General features: G+C 37.7%; 2 protein-coding genes across 3 annotated transcripts; both read right to left on the bottom strand.

Annotated features, from left to right (window-relative positions):
• Window positions 1-524: 524 nt before the first annotated feature.
• LOC132267611 (uncharacterized) lies at window positions 525-2,895 on the bottom strand. Its single transcript, XM_059768747.1, has 3 exons — window positions 2,741-2,895; window positions 1,777-2,632; window positions 525-1,052 (listed from the first exon to the last, which is right to left on the bottom strand). The coding sequence occupies exons 1-3, from the start codon at window positions 2,893-2,895 to the stop codon at window positions 525-527; spliced, it is 1,539 nt and encodes a 512-aa protein (XP_059624730.1).
• A 1,359-nt stretch (window positions 2,896-4,254) lies between these two features.
• LOC132315818 (senescence-associated carboxylesterase 101-like) lies at window positions 4,255-7,898 on the bottom strand. Of its 2 annotated transcripts, none has more exons than XM_059814230.1 (4): window positions 7,659-7,898; window positions 7,148-7,529; window positions 5,965-6,519; window positions 4,255-5,718 (listed from the first exon to the last, which is right to left on the bottom strand). In XM_059814230.1, the coding sequence occupies exons 1-4, from the start codon at window positions 7,673-7,675 to the stop codon at window positions 4,903-4,905; spliced, it is 1,770 nt and encodes a 589-aa protein (XP_059670213.1). In that variant the 5' UTR covers window positions 7,676-7,898; the 3' UTR covers window positions 4,255-4,902. The 2 variants fall into 2 exon arrangements, with proteins under 2 accessions (XP_059670213.1, XP_059670212.1); XM_059814229.1 differs by having other exon boundaries at window positions 4,255-5,724; window positions 7,659-7,897.
• Between the last annotated feature and the right edge of the window lie 3,372 nt (window positions 7,899-11,270).

The following is an 11,270-nucleotide window of genomic DNA, read 5'->3' as shown; positions in this document are numbered from 1 at the left end:
ATTTCGTTGCTAAATTATACTTTTTTTCAAACCGAGAATAGGAATTTGAAAAAATCAAATAATTTTAGAGAGGGAATCAGATTATAATACTTTTTTACTGGTTTCTCAGTTAGGAGGCTAGTGTAGTAATTATATATAATGAGAGACCCAAAAAGACGTTAACATAAAAATAGTAATTAATTATTGAGAAAGAAAATACACGCATCAATTACTAAACTAGCGACTGAGATTCCATAGTCGTGAATGCGACTGTGATTAGCACCCCTCATTATAAGGTTGGTCACTAATTGTTTGGTGGGAAAAGAAATCACACTCCCGCGGTTCTTGCAATGTCGCCTGTGACGTCGTTTTGGTAGGTATTAGTGACTAAATTTATTTGGTCCCTATCTCATTCGTTATCCTTGCGTCATATGACTTTATACATTATGAGTTAAATTTTATGAAATGATCTCGTAAAGTCTTTTTTCTTTCTTGTTTCTTTTTTTTTTTTTTTTCAAGGCAACCAGAACAAAGAAATAGAAAAATCAACACAAATCCCCTAGCAAAGCTTCTCCAACATAAGCAGGAACCGAGGACCATACAGGCTCAAAAAAATTGGAAAGAAAAGACCATCTACATATTTCATGAGCCACCTTATTACAGTGTCGTAGAACCCAATTCAACGAAAAATCTTCTCTATGTTGAAGAAGAACCTTGATATCGCGAACAATCGTGGCCAAAGCTTTTTCTAATGAGCACAACTTCATAATTGTTTGATAATCCCCTTCAAAAATAATTTTAGGCCAGCCCCATTGTAAACAAACTTGTATTGTCGCTCGGAGTGAAAGACCTTCAGTTACCACTGGTGAAGAAACATCTTGAAATAGCCAAGAGCCCAAACTAAGAACACGCCCTTCATGATTTCTAGCAACATAGCCACCCCCACATGATTTTGAAGAAGAACTGAAAGTTGCATCAACATTAACTTTAACAAAATCATTAGGAGGAAAACTCCACTGAGGACTTTGAAGCGGAGCATGATGAGGAGCAATGGATAACAATTTATTTTGTTTCTGAACTTCAGAAAATTCATGTTAGTTAAAAACGGCCTTTTCAACTAGAGTTTGAGGATCCATCATTTTGGACAAGAAAATGAAGTTGTTTATGTTTTTCCATAAATACCAACAAATGTATGTTGCGAGACTTGCACATTCCATATAACAATCATCATTCTTCCATAGTTCAACCAAGGCAAGCCATCTCATCTGCCAAATTGTCGAATTGACTTTGAAAAATCCAACCGCAAATGGCTTAATTTCCATATCCTTTGAGCAAAATTGCAGTAACACAAAAGATGGTCCACTGTTTCCTTTGCTATCCCACATATCTTACACATAATCTCTGTTTTAATTTTTCTTTTTTTCAAGTTGTAATTGACGGCAATTTTTTCGTGGACACATTGCCATATAAAGAACTGCACCTTTTTGGTAGTTTACAAATGCCAAATCTCTTTCCAATTTTTTTCCAACTGAGATGAATAGCTACAACCCTCCCCTGGTGGTGCAAAAGAATTTGATATTTTCAACACATCTAAGGCTAAAAAATAAGCACTTTTAACTGAAAATTTTCCATCAGCAGTTAATCCCCAAATCTTTGTGTCCTAAGCATCTTCAAAAGAGATGGGAATTTGGAGAATTCTTTCACCGTCAAGAGGGGTGAATGAATTTAAAACCAAATCTCGTTTCCAACATCTAGTGTGTCCGCCCATAAGATCTCCCACCAATTGAATATCATTACCAGATGGAAGGGATGACACGTTAAAATTCTTTTTCCCTGGTAACGAAGATCTTTCCACACATTAACTGATTTACCATTTCCAATCCGCCATTTCATACCCTTTTTAATCACTTCTTTTGTAGCTACCAAACTTCTCCATAACCATGAACAACCAGCATTACATGGAGAGTTGATAAAATTACAATTGCAAAAATATCTCTCTTTGAAGATCTTAAAAAGCATGGAATCGTCACCCACTTCAAGACGCCAAGCCAATTTCGCAAGCAATGCAACATTAAAAGCTTCTAGGTCACGAAATCCCAATCTACCCTCTTTTTTATGCTCACATAATTTCTGCCAACTGACCCAATGAATCTTATTGGAATCGATCTTGCCTCCCCACCAAAATTTCTTCATCTTACTTTTCAGAAAATCCAGAGTTGAGAGAGGAATCTTAAAGCACTGCATAGAACAATTAGGGAGAGCAGAGAAGACCGATTTCAGGAGAGTTTCACGCCCTGCTTTAAACATATATTCCCCTTTAAGAGATTTAGCTTTTGTAGAGACCTTTTCTTTCAAGTAATTAAAAGTATCAGTTTTAGATTTCCCAATAATTGAAGGGAGGCCCAGATAACTATTGATCCAATCGACATTTCGAATTCCCAAGACCCTTCTAAGATTGTCTCTTGTGTCTAAGGGTGTGTTAGAACTAAAGAAAAGGCTAGATTTGTCAAAGTTGACCAATTGGCCTGTTAATAGACCATATTTTGTGAGAATGTCCTTCAACGACTCTGCTTGCGATGGAATGGCTTGACAAAACAAAATGGCATCGTCGGCAAAAAGCAAATGAGAAATAGCAGAGCAACCACTTCTTAAGCTGCATGCACCCTTGAATTTGTTTTTTTACCTTTCTGCTTCTTGTAAAAGAAGAGACAACCTTTCCGTGCAAAACAAAAACAAGTATGGAGAAATTGGATCACCTTACCTTAAGCCTCTAGATGGTTGAAAAACAATCCCACACTCCTCATTTATCTTTAAAGAGTATGAGACTGAATTGATACATTCCCCAATAATCTTCACCCACTGATCCACTGATCTGCAAAGCCCATTTTGTTCATCATACAACATAAAAAGTTTCATTCAACACAATCATATGCTTTTGCCATATTAAGTTTTAGAGCTAGAAAATTAAATTTCATTTTCTTAGTTTTAAGAACATGCAACAACTCATGAGCAATGGCAATATTATCCTAAAGTCTAATAACCTAAATTATATAAAGTGAGGGCCTGAAACCGATAATTTTGAACTAGGAATCGCATCAAGCCTTGTTAAAAAAAGTTGTGTGACTAATCACCCCACCCCCCAAAATTTCCCCTATTTCCCCACCGTGCGCCCAATTCTCACACGATTTTTAAACTTGAATGCCAATAGTCAATGGAGAGAGAGAGAGAGAGAGAGAGAGAGGACCTGCTACCGATCACACCGTCGCCGGCAGTTCATCTGGACCATATCACTTTGTCACCGATCAAAACATTATCGTCACCACGACAATAAAAATAAAGGTATGGAATTTTGTGTCGTGGAATATTTAGAGCATCCAATGGAACTTAGAAATTAGGGCTTTGGGTTATATATTTTTTCGAAGCGATCAATTTTTCTCAAACCCTAACTATTGGGTTATAGATTTTCCAAACAATCACTTTCTCTCAAACCCTAACTCTCTCTTTTTCAGCAGACCTTTCAATAACCCTTATGTTGGGTCTTCGATCAACCGTTGGAGATACTGAGTTTTTTTTGGTGCAATTATTTGTTTCTCCTTCTGGTGTCACATCTTGAGTCTGATGATATATATATTTTTTTAATTGACATTTTTTTTTTGATCAGTGATATATTAGAAATAGAAGCTGTTATTTTTGAATTCTCAAATACACTCGTTCTTTGACTGTCAGAATTGTGAATTTTTTTGTGTGTGAAATTGACAGAGCTTTTCTTCTCACATTGTGATACATTAGAAATAGAAGCATTTGCTTTCTAAATGCTCAAGTATACTAGTTATCTGACTGTGGGTCTATTTTGTTAGAGAATGAATTTAAATATATTTCTACAACAAAATTAATTGAATTTAATGGAACTTTAAGAAACTTGTTTGAAACCTGGGTGCTCCTATTGTTAGTTCTCTCATGAAAACACATTTTTTAAGTAGACTATAGGGAGTATACTGTCTTTAAAAATTAAGTTCTACTCTCTATACTCTATAGGGAGTCTACATTTGTATGTAATTAATGTAATATTATGTACAAATTTTCTGGACTCTCTAAAGAACAGCTGAAGATAAATACATCCAACCATTAAAGAAAAATCAAATTATTAGGATACTATATGATTAGAATTTAGCCTTTACTCACATAAAATTAATTGTCGGACCTCTCTATCATTACTCAAAAATAAATAAATAAATAAAAATAAAACAAAAGGAGAATAGAGAACTAAGGAGACAATTAAGAAAAGAAATGTACTCGTTTTTTTATTTAATTGGGAAAATATTCAAGTACAGGGCAATTGGCACAGCCAAGTCCATAAACATATAATAGTAGAATACAAGATTCACACAAGCATAACTAGTTAGGTTTATGCATCAGAAGAGCTCCCAACACTAAACATATTGTTTATGTTTGCGATTCCTCATGAAATGAATGAGTTCTGAATTATATTCAGTTCCCATTATCTTATCATACTCCTCCCACCATTGCATGAAGCTGCTCCACTCCAAGAAAATCTCAGTGGATACCCCAAAATTGTTTATCAAATTCATTACGTAGCGATCAAACTCCTTCAACTTCTCCCTTGAGGATTCTTTATCTGCCGGACTGGTTTCTCTTGCCTGGAATTACTTGCATGAAAGAATAGCCTCCTCAACATGTGCCCAAAAGCAAGAATCCTCAGTAAGACTGCAAGCTGCTTTTCTCACACTTGCATTGTTTCATTGAACTTCTGGTTTAGTATCATCTACTCGTTTTTTATTTAATTGGGAAAATATTCAAGTACAGGGCAATTGGCACAGCCAAGTCCATAAACATATAATAGTAGAACACAAGATTCACACAAGCATAACTAGTTAGGTTTATGCGTTAGAAGAGCTTCCAACACTAAACATATTGTTTATGTTTGCGATTCCTCATGAAATGAATGAGTTCTGAATTATATTCAGTTCCCATTATCTTATCATACTCCTCCCACCATTGCATGAAGCTGCTCCGCTCCAAGAAAATCTCAGTGGATACCCCAAAATTGTTTATCAAATTCATCGCGTAGCGATCAAACTCCTTCAACTTCTCCCTTGAGGATTCTTTATCTGCCGGACTGGTTTCTCTAGCCTGGAATGACTTGCATGAAAGAATAGCCTCCTCAACATGTGCCCAAAAGCAAGAATCCTCAGTAAGACTGCAAGCTGCTTTTCTCACACTTGCATTGTTTCGTTGAACTTCTGGTTTAGTATCATCATTCAGCCACTGCTCTAACAAGACATAATGTGCAGATCTTCCTTGAGTTATGTAGTCCCTTTTACCTTTCCCATAGTAATCAGCTATGTCAAGCGGTTCAACCATCCTTCTATAGTTTGTTCCTGCATAGAGCCAGCGCGTAACAAAGGATGCTCCCTCCTTCTGGTTCTGGGGCATCTTATCTGCCTCTTCAACCATTTTCTTCCAGTAAATGGTGAGTTTTTTATGGAAAACGATCATATGTTCCCGGCTTTCGTCCCTCAAGTTCTTCTCTTTGTAACTATTGTAGTAGCCTCTATTACCTGTATTTTCCTTCTTGTACCGTCCAATTCTGGCCATGTCTATTTTTCTATTATTCAGTTTTTTGTTGGGATCAACAGCAGCCTTCTTCTGATGTACAAGATGTTTTGTTCTTTCTTCAACTTTCGTTATGAGGGCATTGATTTCACTGTTCCCCAAATGCTGCAGCTATGATTTGAAAAAATGACGTGAGAAACAAGTAAAACATCATCAAAGGACACAAAATTTTAAACATTACAAATTTTGCATCTACATGCTTCAGCTTTGATGAGTGTACTGAAAGAATGCCATTATTTTGATGAGTCTAAATAATGCTTTCTGAGATTTTCTTCTTATTATTTATACCTTGAGACGGGTTAAACACAATATCTTAAAAGAATGAATCAAATAGAAATAGGATTGAGTTACCTGTGAGACGTTCTTAATTCCTATTGCATCTAGCTGTGTGACAATTTCTCCTCGAAGAGTATTAAGCAGGCCAGTCAGCACTGAACTTCCCTTACAGATTGCCTTCCACTTGAGGCGTTCCAAAATCCTTGTATAGTGGTTAGGATCTTGATTTCCAACACTAGCCGATCTCATTGCCACTAGCAATTCTGAAACTGATTCAGGTTCCTCAAAACAGGCACAGCCGGATTCAGAACACAAGAGAAATGTACCAAATGGCTGGTAACTTCCATTTTGGGAAGTTGAGACGGAAAGTTTGGGGATCGGATCACAGTTAGGGGCTACATGCAGAAAACAAGAATTCCAAGTTGGGCGTTTGAGTATAGCTTGTTGGAAGCCATAGTCACCAATAAGGGGTGAGCCGAAAGTGATACAAAGGGGGCGTTTGGCTTTCGGGGGAATGCTTTCAAGCAGAAATAAGGTGAAGAGGGAGGCAATGGATCCCCCTATAGAGTGTCCTGTGATAATTATACGAGTGGACGTATTGGTCATAATGTCATGCCGCATAATGTCAAGCTGGAAACACACACACACACACACACCCCCCTCAAGATTAGTTTCTGGCGTTCCGAATTTTCCAGGTTCTATCAATCTAATTTGAATGGTTAACATGAAACATTTGTGTCTTAAATGAAAATTGATTTCCTGTTTTGGTGACACCCATTGGGCTGCAAATATTTCAATGCAAAGGTGTCTAATTGTCATCAGTTGTTTTGTGGTACAAATGCCGCCAATGTTGACTATGAGGCTACAATGAATCCCAATATCAGTTGGGGTTTGGATTTGCTCATTACGAAACTAATATTCCATGAACTAGAAATGATATGTAATGTCAATCTTGATACTAATATATTCATGCTTGTGATCAGAAGGCCAGTCTCCCCCAACACACAGATACACACCCCCCATTGTTTATGCAAGAAGTGCAATGAGCTGCAAACATCTATTCTACTGAATTGTTTTGTAGAATTTGATAAAGGCAACCAAAAGGGTAATTGATTATGCATTCATTTGAGTCATACGACAGGATCAGAATGGCAAACACAACACACACACATTTTCATATGGTCTAATCTTTCTCAAATTGGTCAATTATCACAAACTGCCATAACTAACATAACAAATAGAAGTTGAGAAGTGTTACCAGCTTTTTTTTCAGGTCAGAGAGCTCATTGTACCGAGATCGAAAAAGGGAAATTGCATCTTTGTGAATGGAGAAGGCTTGGTTGCTTTTGGTCCTGAGAAAATCAAAGCAAGGAAAAGAATCTCTTCTAAGAGTTTCCGATGAAATTAGTTCTCTGCCTACTCCTTCAAAATGTTGTACGGTACAAGTGGGTGAAGTTCCAAAAGCTACAATAGTACCAAAGAGTTGATGTGTATAATCTCTGTACTTAAGAGAGGGAAGCAAATTTGGATCACTTTGATTGTTGTCCCCGTTAAGTTTCAATTTTTCATTTTCATTCCATGATTGTTGGAGGAGATCTGAGCTCACTACCAAATTTGCTGACTCTATTCCACTGCTGAACCTGCAACCAAAAAGTGAAAAAAAAAAAAAATGGAATTTAGACATGATAATTATCTGTCTTGTTTGATAAATTTACATAGCTTTGTTATATAAAAAACAAAATAAAAGAAAGCATGAGATTGTTACAGACAAGGAAAATTGATTCATCTTCTCTGTTTGGTTAGGTCTTCTTGAGAACTCGGCAAGAAGAGATGGACAATAAAGAGAATGAGTTTCATTTCCTTGTAATTTAGGTATATAATAAAATGATTTGCCCACAAGACTTAAACAAAGAGAAAGACTTTGTTTTAGTCAGTCAATGAAGAATAAATTTGGAAAAAAAAACAAAGAAAGAAAAAAGATGAAGAAAGAAGAATAGATTTTCATTACTGGGGGCTTCACAAGTAATTTTCATTACTGTCTACTCGGAACTTTCACGGTGCTAGAGATGGCCCATGGCTTGGACCAGTGTAGGACAGTGATTTGAATATTTTTAACAAAATTTAAAAATATTGATGGAATTCTATGCAATGACCAACCGCTGTCTGTCCGTACAGATTACTTTGTTTTTACTAGTTAGTTTAATTCCACACGACTTCTTTAGCATTCCAAAATATCTGTTTGTTGGTATATTCTTCCCTCCATGTTTCAACCGCAATCGTCAGAATCATAGTTTGGTGACCCCAAAAAAAGTGCAATTTATTTATGTTTTATTTTTGGTCATTATTGTGGCTTCAAAACTCTTGTTTCACCGGATTTTGATCCAAATTTTTTTTAACCATTTTTTGTCTTACGGTTTCTATTCGATTTCAAGTCTCTGTTGTATCCGGTAAGAAAGGTTCGTTTTCTTAAAATACTAAAACCCAAAATAGGTAAGAGTATGATACACAAAAAGAATATATTGGGATTAAGGTTAATGAGACCGTAAATCTCTTTTTTTCCTTCAAATATTTTTAGCTATCTTTATTGTGTACACGGGCTATATAATCCGAAAGCTATATAATCCGAAACCACTGTGGTGTGTGTTTTTCATTTATATTATTACTTGATTGATTGCACTTTGTCCATTTGTAACAAGTTTAAATTGCTTTTAAGTATTTCTTTCGGCCTATAAAATTTTTAATTCAAAAAATATATATAAAATATTGTAAAATATATTGTTTGAAAAAAGAAAATGAATAATTATTTTAAGAAAAATAAAAAAATAAAATATGACAATTTTTTTTTTTTTTTTGAAACAGATGAAATATGTTTTGGGTTACTGTTTTTGGGTTTTATGCATCTGTAACTTCAACTTTTGATGCTGGTGATATTTTTGTCCCTGAATCTAAATAAAGAAAAAGACTTGCAATAGTGAGTCGATGTGGAATAAATTTAAATTACAGGGAAGAATACAACGACATGACTTGGAATATGAAGATGCAAAGATTTTTTTATCTTTATTTTGACAGAATCTTGTTACATTTTCAATAATGAAAAATCCATTCCCCTATTTCATTCTCTTCACTGTCCTTTTATAGGCAACTACCAGTGCTGCTGGTCTATCTCTTTTGGGCCTTCTTTCCAATGGGCTCGGTCATCTTCAGTGGATCCTCCAAGCTCGGCCTATTCCATGGTGCTTTTGTATGGGTTATACTTCAATTGTTTGCCCCGATTCCAAGCCAGCGAACTATAACCGGTCCATATCACTTATTGTATCCTCAACTGCTCCCATAATTACTCCCTAATAATTAGGGGGTAATTATTAGAGGCTGCTAATCATGACTTGACGGCTCGAGAAGATCGCATGGGAGAATGGACGGTTAGATTTGGGTGTCGGTGCTTCGAGATTCAAAAAACTCCTCGTTTTCCTGACTCCTCGGCCCTCGGGCCCACCTTGTCTTTATAAGCCTCATAGATATTCCATCGATTCTCTTTATCGTCTCCATCTCACTTTTTCATTGCTCGAATCTTCTCCGGCGATTTCTTACAAAAGCTCATTTTTCCAGCGACCTTGCAGTACTCCTTGACGTTCTCACACTCTGAGGTTAGTTTCATTTGCCTTTTTCTTTCGGAAGACCTCTTTTTCTTCCTTAAAATCCTCGTTCATTCTCACCATGACTGTAGATCTAGATATTCTTCGCATGAGACTTCACCTTCCTGACGATATACAAATTAGAAATTGCCCTAAAGAGGTGAATATTAGAACCGGTGCTGGCCTTCTTCCCGGCGAGGTTTAGTTTTCACATCTTCATCTTAACCTCCTTAGGTTCCCTTTGCATCCCTTCTTTTGCTACGTTTTTAATAAACTGAAACTTTCCCCTTTGCAAGTAAACCCAAACTTCCTTAAGATTTTATCTGTTACGTTGCTTCTGATCCGTGACAGAGGTCTAGATCTGGACTTCGTAAATCTTCTCCTCTGTTACAAGGTTAGCAAAATCAGAATTGATGAACCGTTTTACCACTTCTACCCCATTGAGAAGAGGTCCATTTGCAAAGATAAGATCAAATCTGAGAAAGGTTGGAGGAAAAATATAATCGGGGTTAAGGGAGCCTGGTTTTCTCCAGCTGCAGAGGATTTCCCTATCCCGAGCGCTTTTGGAGAGTGCTCTGTCTCTTCTTATAAAAAATACAAAACCCATAAGAGTGACTGTCCTTGCGAGATTTGCATTCCTCGCTTTTGTACTTTCTTGTGCCGTTCCTTAGGTATTCCTTGTGATGATTTGAGTTACGGTGTGTGCAGGGATAGGGATAACTACCTGAAGCAGTACGTTCTGACCGACATTCCCTCCTGCTCGGACCTCCTTACTTCAGACAACCTCCTTGCTCTCTCAGCTCTCGGCAAGACAATGAGTCAACTCCAGATCCCTTCATTTGGCAGGAGGAAAACTGCCCCCAGGCCCGTTGTTGCCCCTGCAACAACTTCTTCTCCGGCTTCAGTATCTTCCTCCGCCACCATTTCTGGTTCCACTCATTCCACCGATCCGATTGTGATGGCTATTGACCCGATCTCCAACACAACAACCGCTAGTCCGAATGTGACCCCCTCTGTCAGCAACCTTCCCAGCTCTACTACTTCTTCCGCACGGGAAAAGACAAGAGGAAAAAGGCATCAGCCTGACAGTGCCCTGAGCCTCGATGACGTTCCTTTGTCATAGAGGGTTAGGCCTTCTGGGCCGAATGTGTCCGTGCAACCTCTAACCAGGCCTCCTCTAACTAGGCCTCTTACCCCTTCTGGGCATGTCTCTGCCTCAGGAACGGCACCATGGAACCTTCGCTTTATTCGAACAGACGGATCGTCTGTAAAGCCGAATAAGACCATGTTCAAGGATGGTCAGACCGCTATGGCATACTACAGAAGCATGTGGACTCCTAAGGACATTGAGGTAGCCAAGGGTCTGTCTCAGAAGGAAGTGTTCAGCCGGTTTCCCTTATCTGCCACGGAGGTAACTTCTGCCTCTTAGTCAATGAATCTTTATATAGTCTTTACACTTGATTTCTTCTAACCATCTGCTCGGCTTAACTAGTTGTCATGTATATCTCTACAGACCCTGTACGAGATGATGGTTATGCAAAAGCAGGTTGAGCCAGTGAATGCCAAGGTTCGCACGCTCTCTGACAGCCTTAGTGCAGCTAATAAGGAGAACAATGCTTTGGCTGCTCAGAAGACTGGGTTGATGGTTCAGCTTGGCAAAGTTGAAAAAGAGAGGGACTCCCTGAAGAAGGAGATGGACTCTCTTCAGGATGAGAGGAATGCTTTGCAGCTCGAGAAGAGCGTCTGGCA

The sequence above is a fragment of the Cornus florida genome, unplaced genomic scaffold, assembly GCF_030987335.1.
Source record: "Cornus florida cultivar Cherokee Brave unplaced genomic scaffold, ASM3098733v1 CherokeeBrave_3.0.0_Hap2_Chr07, whole genome shotgun sequence".
NCBI classification, from domain to species: Eukaryota; Viridiplantae; Streptophyta; class Magnoliopsida; order Cornales; family Cornaceae; genus Cornus; species Cornus florida.
The sequence above is the reverse complement of the archived record's forward strand: the minus strand, read 5'-3'. Positions and strand labels throughout refer to the sequence as shown.

Coding starts and splice junctions, on each gene's coding strand:
- LOC132267611 (XM_059768747.1), bottom strand. CDS start 2,895: ATGAAACTTTTTATGTTGTATGATGAACAAAATGGGCTTTGCAGATCA. Junction 2,633..2,740: donor CAACCATCTAGAGGCTTAAG/GTAAGGTGATCC, acceptor GGGTGCATGCAG/CTTAAGAAGTGGTTGCTCTG. Junction 1,053..1,776: donor CGTGTCATCCCTTCCATCTG/GTAATGATATTC, acceptor TCTGAAGTTCAG/AAACAAAATAAATTGTTATC.
- LOC132315818 (XM_059814229.1), bottom strand. Junction 6,520..7,147: donor CTGACCTGAAAAAAAAGCTG/GTAACACTTCTC, acceptor GTGTGTTTCCAG/CTTGACATTATGCGGCATGA. Junction 5,725..5,964: donor GAATTAAGAACGTCTCACAG/GTAACTCAATCC, acceptor TTCAAATCATAG/CTGCAGCATTTGGGGAACAG.